Source organism: Curcuma longa, chromosome 4 (genome assembly GCF_044706935.1).
Source record: "Curcuma longa cultivar G26 ecotype Majalengka, Jawa Barat chromosome 4, ITB_CL_G26_1.1, whole genome shotgun sequence".
Taxonomy (NCBI): domain Eukaryota; kingdom Viridiplantae; phylum Streptophyta; class Magnoliopsida; order Zingiberales; family Zingiberaceae; genus Curcuma; species Curcuma longa.
In genome coordinates, this window is record NC_133864.1 from 20040956 (window position 1) to 20060416 (window position 19461).

A 19461-nucleotide genomic window follows, 5' to 3' on the forward strand; every position below is an offset into this window, starting at 1 on the left:
AGGTTTCCTCCCAAAAAAGTGCAATACCCAGAAGTGGACCTTCTATCATCTCGAGAGCCAGCCCAATCTGCATCAGAATAACATTCCACTTTCAGATTACCACCTCCTTTGAACAGCAAGCCTTTTCCGGGACATGACTTCAAGTACCTTAAAATCCTGTCAACAGCCTTCATATGGACAGCTTTAGGAGCATGCATGTACTGGCTCACCACACTAACAGCATAGGTGATGTCAGGTCTAGTCATAGATAAATATAGTAATTTTCCAACCAACCTTTGATACGTTCCCTTTTCCAGACTTGTAAGATCTTCCCCATTAGAACTAGTAAGATCATGATTTACTTCTATAGGAGTAGATGCTGGTCGACAACCCAACTTCCCTGTCTCCTTGAGTAAATCCAACACATACTTTCTTTGACACATATAAATTCCTTCTTGAGATCGAGCAACTTCAATACCAAGGAAGTACCTCAATAGTCCAAGATCTTTAATTTCAAATTCTGATGTTAACTTGGACTTGAGAGCCTGGATTTCAGCTTCATCGTCACCTGTAACTATCATGTCATCAACATAAACCAAGAGAATGGTAGTTCTGCCCTCTTTCTTTTTAACAAAAAGTGTATGATCAGCATTTCCTTGTTTAAAGCCAAACAATATCATGGCTTTGCAAAATCTATCAAACCATGCTCTGGGAGATTGTTTAAGCCCATACAAAGCTTTTCTTAGCCTGCAAATTTTTCCTTTTGTTTCGATTCCAGGAGGTGGTAACATGTAGACTTCTTCATGAAGGTCACCATTCAAAAATGCATTTTTAACATCTAGCTGAAATAAAGGCCAATCATATTGAGCAGCAAGAGAAATAATTACTCTAACCGAATTCAGTTTTGCAACTGGAGCAAAAGTCTCCAAGTAATCCACCCCATACGTTTGAGTGAATCCCTTGGCAACAAGTCTGGCTTTATATCTGATCACTTCACCCTCTGAATTATACTTGATAGTATAGACCCATTTAGAACCAACCAAGTTCTTCCCCTTTGGAGGATCAACTAATTCCCAAGTACCATTCCTGTTAAGAGCCTCTATCTCTTCATTCATTGCTTCCAGCCACCTAGCATCCTTTACAGCTTCATAATAAGAAGAAGGTATAGCATGACTTGATAACTGTGAAACAAAGGCATGATATGAAGAAGACAAACGAGAGTAAGAAACGTGATTGGAGATAGGATGTTGAGTACATGACCTGACCCCCTTCCTAACAGCAACAGGAAGGTTCAGCTCATTTATATTTAATGACTGCTCCAAGGAATCAAGAGCCAGAGCATCTGATTCGACTAGCCGATCAGTAGTAGGTCCTTGCTCAGTAGTAGGTCCTTGCTTGTGTCTTCGTCGCTTGTAAGTGATAATTTCCTGTGAAGACTGCGAGCCCAGTAATGTATTTTCCATGGCATCCACTGGAATAGGAGATGAGACTACTTCAGGTACACAAGGAGGAGATGAGACCACTTGAGGTACACAAGGAGACACAGAAGAGGTAATATGCTCCCCCTGAGGATGAGGCTGAAGAGAATAATAAGACTCGGACTCAAAAAATGTAACATCCTTCAAAACATATCTCGTCCTAGTAATAGGATCAAAGCATTTGTAACCTTTCTGACAAGTGGAATATCCTAGAAAAACTCCCCGTATAGAACGAGGATCAAGTTTTGAGGACTTGGGACCAAGAACATGAATAAAGCAGAGAGAACCAAAAACTCGAGGTGTAAGGGAGAACAACGTGGTACCAGGACGAAGAATAGTGAGAGGGCACCGATACCCGAGACCTTTGGATGGCAATCTATTGATAATATAGGCAGCGGCAAGGACAGCATCAGCCCAGAAAAATTTAGGTAAGTGGCGTTGAAATAATAGTGCACGGGCTGTTTCAAGGATATGACGATTTTTTCTTTCAGCCACTCCATTCTGTTGTGGTGTGTAGGGACAGGATGACTCATGAAGAATTCCTGAATCCTCAAGGAAAGTATTTAGAGACTGAGCAAAGTACTCACGGGCATTATCAGAACGTAAAGTCTTTACTCTAGTTTGAAATTGAGTTTCTACCATTTGACAAAAAGTTTGAATAAGTCGAGGAACTTCTTCTCTGCTTTTCATCAAATAAAGCCATGTACAATGAGTGTAATCATCAATAAAAGAGATAAAGTATCGATAGCCATCCAAAGAAGTCACAGGAGAGGGCCCCCACACATCAGAATGAACAAGATCAAATGGAGAAGAACTTTTATTTATGGACTCAGAAAATTGAGTTCTACAATGTTTTGATAACTGACAGACTTCACACTTAAGTGACTCAAAAGAAATTGACGAGAAAAGACTAGGAAATAAAACTTTCAAAGACCTGAAGGATAAATGTCCCAACCGGAAATGCCATAAGAGAATGTCTTGATGTTTATTCTCCAAACACTGTGCTGTAGTCTTCAGAGCAGAGGCTGCTCCAAGCTGATAGTAATAAAGACCTCCTACTTCACGGCCAGTCCCAATCATTTGCTTGGTCTCGAGATCCTGGAAGACACAATGATCAGGAAAAAAGGTTACTGAGCAGTGAAGTTGTTTTGTAATGCTGCTAACAGAAAGTAAATTAAGAGAAATAGAAGGAACATGAAGAGCAGAGGATAGGATAAAATGATCTGCCAGTTGTATGGAACCTTTGCCAGCAACAGTGGCCTTGGTTCCATTTGCAATGGTCACTTTATCTTGTCCAGAGGACAAAGAGTAGGAAATGAAAGAGTTAGCAATGTGTGTCATATGATCTGTAGCTCCTGAGTCAATGACCCAGGGGCTATAAGAGCTTGAACCAGCAACACTCAATCCCAAGCCACGGATACCTGTGTGCGCTTGAGATGGAGGGGTAGAGGCAGAGAGAAGCCTGAAGCCGCGAGAGAAGGTGCTGAAGGTTAGCAATGTCAGTAGATGACAACCCAACAGAAGAAGATACAGAGGAATCAGCAGTCTCCCCCTCTACTAATTTCTTGACAGCAACATTTGCACGACTAGAAGCTTTCTTGTCACCATGTTTGAATTTGTCAGGTTTCTTCTCCGGATATTTCTCCCAACAGAAATCTGAATCATGATTAGTCCTTTTGCAGTGTCGACAAAATTTATCACCTCTTCCTTTAGTTCCCCCAGGCTTGGACTTGTATGTAGAACTGATAAGAGCAGAAGTCTCTCCAATTGGAGTACTGGTAGCAGAAATACCCTTGTTGCTCATGGTCATTTTCCTACCCTCCTCACTGAGAACTTTGTAATAAACTTGTTCTAGAGAGGGAGTAGGATCAAGACTAAGGATTTGTCCTTTTAAACTCTCAAATTCTGCATGAAGCCCATCTAGAAACTTAATAATTCTGTCCTTTTCTAGAAGCTTTAGATATCTCTGGTGATCTTCAGTGGAAATCCAATTCTCCATTCTGTAATAGTCAAACTCATCCCACAACCCCTTCAGAGCAGCAAAATAATTGGTGACAGACATAGAACCTTGATCAAGTTTAAAGATTTTACTACTTAGTTGATAAGTACGCAGCATGTCATGTTTCCGTCCGTACATTTGCTCCAATGTTTTCCACATGTCAAAAGCTGTTTTGTTATGAAGAATGACCTGTTTGATGCCAGGACTGACGGAATTAAGCATCCAAGTCATCAGCTGAATATTGTCACGCCTCCAAATACGAAAGTTTGGGTCCTTTTCATCTGGTTTCACTTTAGTACCATGAAGAACATCAAGTTTATCATGGCCTTCAACATAAAGCTCAACAGCAACGGCCCAAGATGCATAGTTTGTCTCTGTCAACTTCTCTGAGGTTATCTGAAGACCGGATCCTCCATTTCCTGACATTGTAAGAAAAGGTTGTATTTGTCTAGAAGAAGTTATAGGTTCTGTAGAAATTCCAGAAGTTTCTTCAGATGTATCCGCCATAAAACAAGATTGTGACTATAAAATTGCAAGCAAGGAAGCGGAAGATGCCAAACAAAAAATCAGAGAAAAAAGAGCAGAGCAGTTGGAGTTTCCCCCTTTTTTTCCGAACAGCAACAGTGTCAATGGCAGCCGATGAATGCAACGAACTCCAGCAGTAGGCTGTAAACTCCGGTCAGGAAGCTGTGAACCCTTGAAGGCAGTCCTCCTTAGCCGGCAGAAGGCAAGCTCCAAGCAAGGGATCTCGGCAGCAGGAAGAAGATGGGTTTACCGGCAAGGAAAAACCCAACAGAGTCTTCTTCTTCTTCCTCAAGGTTCGGCTGAAAACAGAGACAAGAGGAGACGGCAAGGAAAGAAGCAGAGATAGGCAACGGTCGGTAGAACTCCTCGCTTCTTCGGCGACCTGCTCTCAGCTCGCGCGGAGGAAGAGGAGCGCTTCTGCTTGCGGTGAAGAAGATCTACAGGAACCTGTGATCTTCCACGATCCTCGCGCGGGGAGAATCACTGTTGTTGTCGCGGAAGGCCCCAAATCGCGGTTTCTGATCGATCCAAAACCCTAGCGTCCAAAGGTGGACGAAGATGGATAACTTGGATGAGGAGTGATCCGCGACGACGAGAGAAAAGGAGGAAAGGCTCCCGGAGTTGCAACTGGTGTGCCGGCGGCGGAGATCGCCCAGGCTCAAGAAGAACGGCGGATGCAGTGAAGCCAAAGTCCGCAGCAGCGCGAGGGAGAGAGCTTGCTGTCGCGAGTTGGAGAAGGGGAAGCCTTCCGCCGCACGAGGAAGCAGGAGAACAGGGCTCGCGCGGAAGAAACTTCTCGCTGGGAAGAAGCAGCAGAAGCTCCTCGCGGGAAGCGGTCGCGGCGCCGAACAAAGAGAGAGGAGAGAAAAAAAATCGCAGGCGGCGTGGCGCAGAAAAATTAGGGTTTTAACAATTGCTCTGATACCATGTTAAAACTATCTTATTCAAAAAGAGGATATGTACATGGGTTTATATAGCCAACATAACCCTAAAATCATAAGTGAAAAGACAGGTCTACCCCTGCTTTTCACAACAGTGACTACTCTAATATTGCAAAGCAGTCATCTATTAACCTGGACATAAGCACTACTTTTTTTCATTGAAAACCATAAAATATGAGGAATTATGTGAAAAAAGGCACTAAAGCAGAAGGATGCAAACTTCAATTGGAAAGCCAAATATTAAACATTTTGTTATATAGTGCCAGGAAACTGGTTTGTAATGCATCAAACCTTGTAGCTGTTAATAATCTAATTTGAACAATGGAGATAAAAGAAATTTGGAACATCAATTAATTTCCATTTGATTTCTGGATCTTAAAGCAGATAATATAATTATAACAACAAAAAAAAAGTTAGCATGCATAACCATGAAAATTTGAGCCACTCGATTAGGCAGAAATTTACCTCCAGTTTGTCTTCCTTTGCTCTGTGATTAGTTGGAAGTACACGAAATTCCTCTGTCAGATGGAGACACTCCTTGACATTTTCAGGAGACACAAAGTCGAGCGCGACTTTTATGCATGACTAGAGAGGTAAGAAGGCAATGAGGTGAGGGCACTAGCACATTCTAAATTTTGCAGCGAATTTCAATATAGCATTAACTTTAAAACATGTCTCCTAACATTTTATCTAAACATCATGAAAGACTAGAGAAAACACTTTGCATATTATATGCATATGCAGGCACTGGTCATTTGACACTATTTGTACCATAACAGAAACAAAGCAATAGACCATTTAGTTAGACAGAAGGGTAGTAAGATGGAACATAAGCACCAAACAATTGAAATAATAAGTCCCAAGATATTAAATGCTATGTTAAAGTGGTAACAAAAAAGGAAGCACAGATAAGCAAGTCGATAAACTTGGAAAGTAATAAATAATCCAAGCTTCAGTAACATAAGACCACATTTCTGTGAACCTAATGGCAGCTAGAACCAAGGCATCAGATTCAATAACAAGTTGTCACAGCTTCAAAACCAACATTACATTCTTGAAAACATGAAATATTTTTCTGTCCGTGATAAATGAGAGAAGCATGTTGTGGTGCTCTTACTTTGCTAGATAAAGGGTAGTCTAGTGCACAAAACTCCTACCAGTGTGGATCCCAGAGAAAATAGGACCACATTGGATCTATTGTACGCAATCTTACCTTGCATTTTACAAAAGACTATTTCCACAACTCAAACCCATGATCTCAAAGTCACATGGCAACAACTTTATCGTTGTGTCAAGATTCCCTTTCAAAATACTTTGCTAGATAGAATTACCAAAAATACTATATTGCAAATAATGTTTCGCAAATGTGCAAACTGTATCACCTTCAAATTCCTGACTTGGTGAGGACAACCAGCAGGAATGAAGACAGCATCTCCAAGCTTCTGAACAAATGTCCACGGCTCAATTCCTGCACCATGAAGTACAAATACCAGTCATCATCACTCAGGAACTAAACATAGACGCATCCCAGTCATAAAGGCCATCCATAACTAACCATATTCCTCCTTGAGCTTCCTTTTATGCTCAACAGTCAAATACATAGTCTGGTCGTGAATTGGATGAGTAACCTGTGTCACTGACAAATTTAGTATAGTTCTCTTTTTTATGTCTAGGCACCACATAGTTTAAAATGAGATATATATCACAACCGTGAGCCTAGAATAATTGCTCCCTTCTACAGCATTAAATATCATTTTATCAAAAATAAACTAAGACTGTATTTAAGATACAGGGGGCTCAATACAAGGAACAAGGAGAAAAAGTAACGTACAGAACTTTGAATAATATCAAAATGGTTCAGCCCACTTTATACTGTAATTAGATGGACCATAAATTAGAATAATTACTGCCTAATGGTTTCACACAAATGTAGAAGAATCAGTTTGAGCCCATATGCCAACAAGTACCAACCAAGCAACCATGATTAAAAGTAAGTGGACATCATTCTCAAATATCACAATAAACAAAGTACTGCAACAAACTTTTAAAAAATAAGCGATGAGTAGCATATTCTTGGGCATAAATTCAAATACCTTGCGTAATGGGTTACAATGGATATGCCTAAATTCTCTGAAATGCTTGAGAAGATATTCCTGCAATTTTGGAACATCTTGCCTCCTGAAGATGTCCCACAAGGCACCCCCTTCTTCATATTCTAACCCATCATAGCTGGCAGTTCCAGAAGCTACACTGACCTGAACTGCATCCTGATGAACCACAGGCTCCATGCCATGTTTAGGCACATCAGTCAAACTCTCTTGTATAATTGAGTCTGATTCAGCATCAACCATTTCTGTCACTTCCTCATAGTCAGTATGATCCAGATGATCATCAGCATAAACAAGAGTCTTCACTTCTACAGTCCTGGACTTTCCATTAGAAGGATCTTCCCTTTTCCTCTTTCCATGTTGAGGCATTAACAACTCATTGACTAGCATGCCATTATCAATACAGATAGCAGCTTGATCCTCATGAGCACATTGAGGCTTTGACAACCCATTGGCTGTCATGCCATTCTCAATAGAGACAGCAGCTTGATCCTCGTGAGCACCCATCTGTGGGTTAGCATCAACATTTGTCATCACTTCTTTGATTTCAGTTTGTTCAAGCAGGTCATTAGCATCAACATTTGTCATCACTTCTTTGATTTCAGTTTGTTCACGCGGGTCATTTGCATCAACATTTGTCATCACCTCTTTGATTTCAGTTTGTTCAAGCTGGTCATTAGCATCAGCATGATTCTTCATTCTTACTGTCAAAGAATTTCCTCCAGAAGGATTTGACCACTTTCTGTGTTTAGACATTTTCACCCCATTGGCTATTCCATTTTTGTCTGACAGAATGCAAGTAGAGTTGTCTTCTGCAAGAGAACAGGATTCACCATTTTCAGCACAATGCTTAGATTGATCCAATATATCATCATGGATATAATCAACTTACTTAAAGCATTTGGTTGATCATTATTTTGCAGGATCTCAGGATTCTTCTCACCATCAAAGATTCCATTAATTGACTCTAAATTGTTCTTTGCTTGAATAATTTTGTAAATTTCTTTTTGATCCTGAATGGTATGCTGTTGTTTCAACATATTTACACAATCAAGTACCTCGGCAGTCAATTTCACATCTGCCGTATGTGTCAATAGATTTACCTAATAACACAATTAGAAGTTTAACTAAGCTTGGATGTTTACATGAAATTATTCAAATATTTAATGGAACTATAAAAAATACTGACACTAAGAAAAACCATCAAGGCCAATTGGAATGCAGAAAAGAACTACACCATAAAGCATGGTAAGATGATAATTCAAATGCTGTCAGGTTAGTTTACAATTTCACTTGGCTTCAAAATGTTTGTTTTCATACTCTAATAATATAAATGTGTTCAACATCAAGTGTTTAAGCAACTGGAACAATAAATAAAAAAACAGTATTCTTTCCATATGGTAAGCTGGAATTAAGCATGTTGAAGAGTAATGACTGATCCTTGCAACAAATTTCAAACAACAAACTATTATAGTATAGGATTAAGATCTATTGTGATTCTAGGTTATTAACTTTTTAATTTAGAAAATGCTGGGAAAGATCTACAAAGAATTGGGGACATGTTGATACCTATTTAGAAATACCATGCAAGCTATTTTCCATTCAACCAAGTGCAATTAAAAGAGTTGAAGAAGTAAATTACCTAAATAAAGAAGTTGGAAAAATAATGTCCAGCCTGTCCCTAATTTATTTAGCAAACATATATAGTTCAAATAAGTCACGCCCATAATTAATGCAATCCATGATACCTTATTAAACACAAACAAAAATCTCAACTGTTAGGACAAAAGCAAACACTGAAGATATAAACAGCAATCAGCATACAACCCTAAAGCTTAAACACCTTTGTTGTCCCAAGCATAATTAGCAAACAGTGAAGTTCCATCATTAAATTTCCAGTTACATGATAATGATTTATTATCTTTCAAATTACAAAATTAGGAAAATATTAGAAATCTGGAGAGAAAAAAACAATATTAAAAATTAAAAATTAGGCAAAAATGGAAAAAATGTATTGTGTAAAACAGATAAACATACTGCATCAGACATATCACAGTGAAGTTTGGTAACTGAATCTCCACGTCCTAGCTCTTGCAGAACTCCATAGGCAATGTATGTTTTTGGCCCTAAGTCTGGCTTCAGACTATTCTCAGGCAATTTGACAGCAAGATTATGAAAACCAAAACGAAATTGTAAGCTCTCTTGTTTACCCTTGTCCTTTTTACACCCTCTTTTGTTGAAAGATTTTCTTTCAGGATGTGTATACTCCTTAAAAGGTAAGGAGTTGATAAACTCAGCACCATGGCGCGGCAACCGCTCCTCAAATGAGTTAGACGGTGGCCAATCTTTTAACTTCAATATCTGAGGCCAACCTTCAGGATCAAGATTACCCTCAGTCTTAGAATACCCCGTGAAGAAATGATGAATATTAACATCAAGCTGCAAAACCAAAAAAAAAAGGAAAAAGAATTAGCACATGAAAAATCAAAATCATATACATGTTCTGACCACATTGTCTAAGCCCAATTGTGCATACAAATAGATGTTTATATATGGCTGTGCATCAGAACTGAATTGCCTAATCCCAGAATCTATGGCTCTCCATAAAAGGCAGTATAGAGTATGAACAAATAATATCTGACTGTTTGCGAAACAGAAGAGAAAATTTTCTGGTTCTTGAAATCCTCATGATGGATGGACCATTTAAGAAGAATTATTCATGTCCATGACAATTATTGTCGTGAGTGCATTTGTATGAGTAGTTATAGTACTGAAGTACAAAGTCTTTAAAGAGAGACAAATAAATTTAACAAACCAAAAGCCAAAAATGACATCAAGAAAACAGAAAACTGACCTCTGCCCAGTCCAAACAATCAATTGCAGTTACATCCAAATGTTGGCCATGTTTGACATTGGTAATTTGGCGAAATGCACGCCACATCACCATTGGCTCCCAACTCAATCCAGATGTAGTTTCCAGAACATTGCTTACAATGACAGGCTCACCCTTGATCCAGTGATATTGGAAATGCTTCAGGTCCTCATCATGAACTTCGAGTGCATTAGGACAGAATAAATAATTATCATAAGAATCATTCCGAGATGCAGCTTTCCTTACTATGTTATGGTTAAGCATGCCTTCCGATGCAGTACAAGAGCAATCCTGCTCAGAAAATACAGGAATACTCTCGATTTTATAGGTCTTCAGAAATTCCTCAGTTCTCTTTACCAGATCTGAAATTAGATCGTCAGAGAAAGCACTCCTTAATTCTAGAATACCGCATCCACAGCCTCCCATAGATTGTGGAGGACATGGGATGTCACCGTCAGATTTTGCTTTCCATACAATTGCTGACTTGGAGGCATCCTCTGAGTCAATAGATACACTAACATCCAAATCGAACTTATCCTGGGGATATTCAATACAAGGATCACCATGTAAATACTTGTCTCCATAATTAACATAATTCACTTCTTCTTCTATAACTCCTTGTGCACGGCCTTCACGAATCTCATGACAACAAGTAAGACAGAGATCATATGAACAATTTGCACAGCTTCTGTGGTAATCAAAGATGGAAGTTCTGCAATTGTCACTGTAGGAAAAAAATGGCATTAAGCCCCTTATATAACATTCTGAAAAATAAATTGGAGAGAGAGGTATCTCTATTACCAATACACACGTTCATCAATACCCCAGCCAGCTTGATGAATCTTTAAGCCAGAGAGTGATGCCCCTGTAGTACCAACATAGAACTACTTAGGTTAACAAATGTTTTGACTCCAAAAAAAAACGGTTCCATTTCAAATCTAAAAAAATCTTAGTTGCCAAATATTATGACTGATCATGTTAGCTAGAATAAAAGAAATCCAACAAAATATTTCTGATTTTAAAAAAACATTGTAGAAGAGCTCATCTCCAAGAATTCTTAGTAAAACCACAATTGAGACCACATGCTACAAATCCTGAAATCAAGCATCATTCAGACCACATAAATATTCAAGAAATATCAATCACATACCCTCAAGTAATTACACTCACTGACAATGCAAATAATGGCCAACAGGAAACAATATGAGAGATTGTTGATTTTCTTATTGCAATCAGTTCCAAACTAGGTAAACAATTGCATAGGGCAAAAACAAGATTATTTGTTTAGATTACATGAAAAAACATTAAAAAAAAAACATAAAATATTTTGATGATGGCATAAATGGCAATCAGGTCTGCATATCCAACAGATAAATGGATTGGATAACAATAGACACAAATCTAGGTCAATTGAATTGTATCTAAAAGGAGAATGCCAGTTCACACAGAAGGTCAATGTATGTAGAATTACCCTGCAAAAGCCTATTTCCACAGTTTCAATTCTGACCACTATAATATTAAATTATTCAAACAATACAGTGCCAATGATAAATACTTAAATAGACTAGAAGCATGTGTTGTTTTTTTGGTCAATCCATCAAATCAAATTGAAAAGGATAATAACACAGTCCAGCTCTGCTGCAATAATAATCAACCAGAGAAATTAAAAATAGGTACATCACAAGAAGACTGAAAAATGAGGATCACTTTCAAAATAACTGACAAAAGAGTACCGCATTTCTTAGCTTCAAGTTCCTTCTCCAACATCTGCTCTTCATTTATCTGTTTAAGAACAGGGAGAAGAAATTGTAGAAAATAAGCAGAGTGTTTCAACTTCTCATCATCACTAAATTTTACATCTGGCTTCATCAAATCCTGCAAAAAAACAAAATGAAGCAACATTATTATTATTAAGCACCATGACAAAATGATCTAGAGCACTAGAAGAATTTAACCCAAAAAAAACCAACTTTTAAAGGTACATCCATGCGTAAGCATGCTTTACAGTTGCAGTTTCCTCGACAAACAGGGCAAGCCTCAGCAATCATCTCCTTAGTTGATCGAGGATACCTATAAATGACCAATTCATTAACAAGGGAAGGAGTGCCCTACTAGCGACAACAATGATTATATTGAAAAAAACCTCAAATCATAGTTAAATATTTTGTTGATAAACTATCACCTAAGTTTCAACCTCAAATGCACAGACAATTGTAACTGTCAAGAAAAGAAGAAACCTTCCATAGTATATCCTGGATATGCTTGGGTTTCTGAAACATTGTTTCATGCTATAACAGTGAACTCTCGGTGCTAAATCAATTTTTTCAATTTCTCATTTTTATGTATAGATTGAAGCAGGCATTTCATGTTCTATAAAGTTAATTCTATGATACCAAGTATGTTTCACTGTCCCATAAAAGTTTATTTGGTCATCTACTTATCCAGCATCTATGGAGTCTCTTTTGAAGTGTTAGTTAATTCTTCCTGACCAGTGTTATCCATTTTTTCTAAGTAACATGCATAACTTTCCTAACTTTGGTCAATAATTCACTAGGTACACAAGTACAGTAGGCAGTTGCATTCCAATACTTGTAACAATATGGAAGGTTTCTTCTTTTCTTGAAAGCATTTGAAGTTGAAACTTAGGCGATAGTTTATCAACAAAATATTTAACTATGATTGATATGTTAAAAAAAATTAAATGACTATTTGAAAATGACAGATTCCTTTGGACACCGAGAAGTTGTTAGGGTAATGGCTTTGTTATAATCAAAAGAAACCTTCAACTTTCTAATTATCCTAAAGAACTTTTTTTTTGTTTTCACATAATCAACTAACCATGATCTATGAAATCAATTGGAAAAAAATCTTCACTAAATAATTAATAATTTCGTCAGAAATCAAGTCTAATGAAATATTACAGCTTGTAATCAATTAATTATAACTATTTGCGTGCTTATAACCAATACTATGTTTTCAATTGCCCAATGAGATTGTGGTTTTAGAAGTGTCAACTAGAGGTGAGCAAAAAAACCTGATAAATCTGATCCAAACTGAAGACTGTACCAATCCAAAAATCTAGGTTTGTTTGGGTTTTAGGACAGATTTTGAATATTCAATATTTTTTGTATTTTGGGTCATAATAACAAGTTTTATATTTATAAATTTTAATTTGATATATTTAGTAAATATACCTTATATTTAATAATTTTATATTTATATGTTCTATATTATCAAATATCACTTGCATATCTATTAACCTAGTTAATTTTAGAGAAGTTGTTTAGCTATGCCTCACTTCTCTTGTTCCTTTTTGCTTAACGTCTTATTTAGCCTCACTTCCCTTCAGCTTTCTGTGAGATTATTGCTTGCCTTTGTCCCCACCTTTGTTGTCCCTTCTTTCATGTTTACAATATAAATCTACCAACATACATTTCATTTCTAGCGTCCATTTTAGCATTCTTCTCAACACTTGTATTTAAGATAATCAGGATCTATGGAAAATAGCTTATGATAATTATTGTTCATTGTTCACACTTTCATTCAACAAAGTAAGATACTTGTTCAGTAGGAAGAATTATTAATCAATTTATTTTACATTAATAGTAATAGCTTTCAGGTGAAAGATAATAGCAAATGTAATGATAATTATTTTTTTAGTTCTAATATAGTTCTTATGTAGCTATTATAAGTTGTAAGTTTTCCATTCAATTGACTAGTCCTTGTATAATTGTGTTAATTATAAACTTCTTTTGTATTTGTTATAATTATATTACTAGAATTTTTCAATAGTTTTAGTCTATACAAATCACACTTTATATTTATAATCACAAATTCGTGATAAAACCAGTAAAAAAAACAAAATCATCGGAATCTTCAAAAATCTAAAATCCCCAAAACCCAAACCAAACTAAAAACAATTTTGGATTGGCTTTTTACCTCTTTTTTGTAGAGTATGGGTCCGAGTTTAGTAATATTTTTAGAACCCAAATCAAATCAGATCGAGTTAAGTTTTTTACTGAAAAAATAATCAGACTCAACCCACGTCCACACCTAGTGTAACCTAATTTTTCATCACCAATTATAATAAATTAAACAAGCAATAGAAAAGATCCCAACCAAAAAGTTTTTCTTCAAAACATTCCTATGTTGAATTTTTCAAACGATATCAAAATGAAATATATATTTAAGAGTACCACATTGAAGATATGTTCTTTTTCTAGCTTGTGTGAGTTAAGGGTAGGAGCTGTGAGCATGTGAACCAAGGATTACTATTAGATTGGAATTGTCAAACAGTATGCATATGTGTTATCATTCTCACATGCATATCATGGCTTTTTGAATTACATCAATTGGGAGCAACTGTGAATCTTTTTTTTTCAAAATTCGTAGCTTCTTTAGTTGAATTTTTGGTTATAGTAAGCAGCATCGCACAATCATATCTTCCCAACCTATATATTATTTCAGATGTCATTTTGCAATATTAGTGCCAGCAGATATTTAGTTTGAAACCTCAATAGTAAAAGAATATGCCTAAAGAACTAATTCAATGTCAAGCAATGAAATAGCTTACTTCTGATGCAAGAGCATTCTATTAACTGAAACCAATTCTCCTTGATTGAATGTCCTTAATAATTCAAATAACTGTGTCTCGAAAGATCCATACAAATGCACCTCAAATTAAATCCTCTTGCAAAAAAAAAAACAATTATGAACCAATAAACAAACTAGATCTGGTTCAAAAGCATGACACTTAATTTAAAGTCCTATAAATCAATGAATAAAATCTTAGAACTTAGTCTTGCCTGAACTTTGAGGAACTATATTCAGTATTTTATTTTATTTTTGTTAAGAACTAGACCGTACATCAAATTATAGACCAAATTTGGAGACAATTAACAAAGATGAGCAGAAAGCAAAAGCTTCGACTAAGCATTTCTGTAGCACCAAAAAAAAAAAAAAACAGCATAAGAAAGAAATGGGTATACCAGTTGGAGATGCATGGGATGCAGTATCTCTTGGTCTTGCACATCGTACAGCGAACAACCGGACCCTTATCATTTCTCTGGCATTGGTGGCACATAGTGGATTCCACTGGGTTGCCCTATCATATTGAAACAGTCCATTTATCAAACTAAAGATGATCAATTAATCCTTAATTCCCAATGAGACATTAGCGAAAATAACAGGAGATACGATAAACAAAGTAAACAAATGTTCTTTTCCAACACAAAAAGTATTTGAAAGAATGCTTCCTTGGTTAAGTTTACACTCCTTTCCCGAAGCGAAGGGTCACCATAAACAGGCAATAGATCAGACGAAATGATAATAAACGTGCTTGAGAATTGCTACCTTCACATTGAAATCCAAGAGACCGACAAAGAGTAGTAAAAGGAAGAGGCATCAACCAGTGACGGATAAGTAAAATAAACGCACGACTGAGGCGAGGTTAAATCATACGTTAGGACCGAGAACAAGGGGTTATCAAAAACAGTCAATCCAGAAGACGAGATGATAGCAAATGCGCTTAAAAGATGCTCCTTTACATTGAATCCACGGGATTGAACACAAGTAGCTAGGGAAGAGGCTATTGTACGAAAAAACGCATTTTTTTTAAAGCGATGTTAGCTCATAGGACAAAGGAGGTCAAATCATACATCGGCATCCAAATGCCTGGCGCGGCATTGCTTGGGGAAATTGATCGAGGCGGCATCATGGACTTTAGAGGGCGGAGGTTCTCCGGTTCTTCGTCTACGCGTTCTTGAAGAGACAGACGTGTTCACTGTATCATGCCGCTGATGTTCCTGTTCTCCCTTCTTTTTCCTCCCTCTCGGCATCGTGAGACCCCCTTGGCTCGCTCGCGAGTCGCGATTGCTTGAGCTCCCCTTTTGTGTTCTTCTTCTCTCCGACTTGGGCAATAAAGCGGCAAGAAGCCAAGAAAGGGCGGGAGGCGGTATTTGGTGTTCGAGTTGGAAAAAGAATACGATTTGGAGCAGAGAGAGGAACACTGGTGGATTTTGGCGCCGGAATCCGTAGATATTTATCTGTTGCTGCACTCCCCGCTTCTCTGTGTGCTGCCTGCGACCGATTACGGGGCAACGGAGCCTGTTTCCCTCGATCTGTGGGTTCGCTCTCTCTCCGATCTCCACGCAATGGAGCAGGGAATGTGGTTTCGCTCGATCTGTGGGTTTGCTCTCACCGCGATTCGCGTGCAAATGCGCAATCGATCGATCGATACGGAGAGACAAGAGAGAGGAGGCGGAGAAGCCCCTTAGGGCGTGACTCGTCCGTAAACCAGGACAGGAATTGGCACAGTTTCCTGCCGCTTAAGTTTAACGCCGCTCGTTGTCCACCAGGAGTTCGATAAAATTCGATTTAATCGATCAAATTCGAATCGAATTAAAAATTTAATTTAATTATTTCGAAAATTTAATTATTTAAAAAAAAATCAGTTAATTCGATTCGATTTCGATTTTAAAATTTTTTATTCAGTTAAATCGAATAAACTGAATTAACCGAATTAATTAAATTAAAAAAATAATTTATAAATTTTAAGTAACTAAATTTATAAATCCCTAATTCATTAGTAAAATTTTTATAATATTTAAAAAAATTTAGTTAATTCGGTCGAAAACCGAATTAACCGATAAAATATCGGTTCGATTTGTTCGATTTTTATTGGAAAATTCGGTCGGTTCGGTTGGTTTGAAAAAAAATCAGTTTATTCGATTTTTAGTTAATTCAATTCAATTTTAACCGAATACTTACCCCTACCACGGTCAACAGCCCCGTGCCAGATCGGTCAGCAGGCCCGTGCGAGATCACTAGGTCCGACCGTGGTCAGCAGACCCGTGCGAGGTCACTAGGTCCGACCGTAAGACTATTTTCTTTTTTTCCTTTTTTTTATTTTTCTTTTGCCTTTGTCTTTTTTTTATTATTATTATTATTTTCTTTCTTTAAAATTTTCTATTCTTTTCGTTTATTTTTTCTTAGAATTTTTTTCCCCTTTAATTTTTTTTTTCTAAACAGGGGAGTGTTCTATTCACAAATGATAATCAGGAAACCATCTGAATCACAAATAAAGTGTTTGTTCCGGTTAAATACCGTGGATGGTCAAATCATCAGTCAACGAACTCTGACATAGACGATCTTTAGGTTGAGCCAAAGGACGGAACCTGTGTCAAACCCGAAGCACACTTGGAAAAAGAAGTTAGACTGGTGCCGGAGAATCCCGGCAAGTCACTCTGACGTTTAAGTTAGGGTTATGATGATAATGGTGTAAAACGAGAGAGAAAGCAAGTAGTAGTAGTCGAGTTTTAGGGATCCAACATTGATCATGGTGGTAAGTTGATCCTTTTATAGTTTGCACTGGGCTTCCCCCACGTATGGTAGGCTGACATCTTCCTCCTTGCCTACAGCTGCTTACTGAGGAAGGAAGTTCCTTCTAATCCTCCTCCCATTTTTGGCTGTATGTGCAAAAAAAAGGGCATTGGAGAGAATCAGGTTTGACAACTATGTCTTCCCCTTGGCCCTATGTGCAGAAGAGAAGGTATCAGAGGAGACCATGTCTGACAATTTGGTACACCCTCTGTCTGGACTTGCAGAAGGAAGGGTATCGGAGGGGACCAAATCTGTGATACCTGCAAATACATTCTTCTCTGGGCGGTTTTGTATCGTGCTAGCGTTCCAGAAACCTGAGGTGAGGGCCCAGGATGAAGTAGGACGAGGTGGAGTGGCTGAGAATAGTTACTTGAGACGATCGAGATGAGGCTAGCTGAGACGAGGCGTGCTAGGACAAAGTTGACCGAGACAAGGTCGACCGAGATGAGGGTAACCGAGACAAGGTATGTCGGGACGAAGTTGACAAGGTCGGCTGAAACATAAGGTCGGTCGAGATGAGGCTGGTGGAAACAAAGTCGACCGAGATGAAGCTAGCCGAGACGATTGTGGCCGAGACAAGGTCGACCGAGATGAGTATGGTCGAGACTGGGTCGGCGATCGGCCAAGATGGGCTTGGTAGGGTGGGCTAAGGCAAGGCACATATGACGCCCCCATTACGATCTGATTGAACTCAAGGCGCAAGTTATTTTAATCTGCTGAAGTCGGATTTATGTTGACTAGTCTTGTCATCTCAATTTGACTTTGACCATTATTTTATCCTTGACTTTCCTTTTAGCGGGTGCCACGTCATCTATACCACCCGCATCAATGTTGATAATTGTAAATTTTTATCCCACCAACATAAATCAGAAAGCCGTTGAGGTAATTTAATTAAAAAATTAATGTAGTCTTAATTTGGCTAAATCAAGTGTAAAATAATTTTAAAAGTTTTTAAACAGATCTTGCTTTCACAATTTAATTGTGCTATTTATTCAAAATAATAATATTTAGGTCCTTAAAAAATCTACAAATGAAAATAATTAATATTTATAATAACAGTAAGGGTATTTTAGGTATTAAAATGAGAGAAATGGGGTATTTAAGAAATGTGATGCGTCCATTGAAAAAAATCCTAGTTACAGCGTGGCCTGTATCCTATCCAGATCCAATCTTAAGGATAAGGAGAAAATCTAAAGGCAATATCTTATTGGTCCCTCAGAATCCAACGTGTCCCACACCACAACAAACATCTCAAAAGAACTAGAAGCAAGCAAGCAGCAATTTCGATCCACTTCGTAAGCTCACAAGAAGAAGATCATCGGATTCTCAATACCTTTCGAATTCCATGGCGACGATGGTGGCCTTGCTCAACGCCAAATGCCCTTCCTCCTCCTCCTCCCTCACGGCCGCCCCAAAGACCGCTGGTCCCAAGCAGCACCTCCCCTCTCGCTCCCCCGCCGTCTCCCGGCCGTCCCCCAGCTCCTTTCCGTCTCCAACCCAACATCCGCCGCAGCCCTCGCCGGCACCGTCTTTGCGGCCCTGGCCACCTCCGACGCCGCCTTCGCCGCGCAGCAGATCGCGGACATCGCCGCAAGCAGCGGCGGCGACAGCCGCGGCCTCGCGCTCCTGCTCCCCATCGTGCCGGCCGTCCTCTGGGTCCTCTACAACATCCTGCAGCCGGCCCTCAACCAGTTCAACCGGATGAGAGCCGAGAAGGCAGCGGTCGCCGGCCTCGGCCTCGGCGCCGCGCTGGCTGGACTGGCAGCGCCTCCCAGTGCGTCGGCGGCGGGCGAGGCGATGATGTTGGCCGACGCGGCGTCGTCGAACGATAGCCGTGGGCTGCTTCTCTTGGTTGTGGTGGCGCCGGCCATCCTCTGGGTGCTCTACAACATCCTTCAACCAGCGCTGAATCAAATCAACAAGATGAGGTCTGGTTGATATAGATCAAGCATCTAGCTACTTTGTTGGAATTGGGACGAAGGCTAAATTTTAGAACTTGTTGTATATGTTGTCTCTTCTCATGGTACACACAGTTCATGGTTGTAGATCTTCTTCAACCTCATAAAGTGCTTTTGGAGCTTCACTATCCTTTTGCTTGAATATTATCGTATACATGAATCATGATCCAAGAATTTGGTGATTGCTAAAGTAGCATATGATTTTTATGGAGGGCGTGAAG

At 38.6% G+C, this 19461-nt stretch overlaps 1 protein-coding gene and 2 pseudogenes across 1 annotated transcript; 1 reads left to right on the forward strand and 2 right to left on the reverse strand.

Moving 5' to 3' along the window:
• Window positions 1-1544: 1544 nt before the first annotated feature.
• Window positions 1545-4034, reverse strand: LOC141826459 (uncharacterized; annotated as a pseudogene).
• Window positions 4035-4418: 384 nt separating this feature from the next.
• LOC141827245 (lysine-specific demethylase JMJ29-like) lies at window positions 4419-16182 on the reverse strand. Its single transcript, XM_074714474.1, has 14 exons — window positions 15560-16182; window positions 14891-15006; window positions 11873-11972; window positions 11636-11777; window positions 10704-10767; window positions 9885-10626; window positions 9068-9469; window positions 7923-8133; window positions 7016-7842; window positions 6478-6550; window positions 6305-6390; window positions 5388-5507; window positions 5000-5025; window positions 4419-4899 (listed from the first exon to the last, which is right to left on the reverse strand). Exons 1-14 carry the CDS (start codon window positions 15737-15739, stop codon window positions 4419-4421), a joined length of 3570 nt encoding a protein of 1189 aa, XP_074570575.1. The 5' UTR covers window positions 15740-16182.
• Window positions 16183-18566: 2384 nt separating this feature from the next.
• LOC141827607 (photosystem II reaction center proteins PsbY, chloroplastic-like) lies at window positions 18567-19382 on the forward strand (annotated as a pseudogene).
• The last annotated feature ends 79 nt before the right edge of the window (window positions 19383-19461 follow it).

What these genes read in the sequence shown, in the direction of transcription:
- LOC141827245 (XM_074714474.1), bottom strand. Translation starts at nt 15,739, where the DNA reads ATGCCGAGAGGGAGGAAAAAGAAGGGAGAACAGGAACATCAGCGGCAT. An exon ending in ATTGTTTGGACTGGGCAGAG is followed by an intron (nt 9,470 to 9,884) that starts GTCAGTTTTCTG and finishes TTGGTTTTGCAG; the next exon opens with CTTGATGTTAATATTCATCA. An exon ending in ACTGTGATATGTCTGATGCA is followed by an intron (nt 8,134 to 9,067) that starts GTATGTTTATCT and finishes TTGTGTTATTAG; the next exon opens with GTAAATCTATTGACACATAC.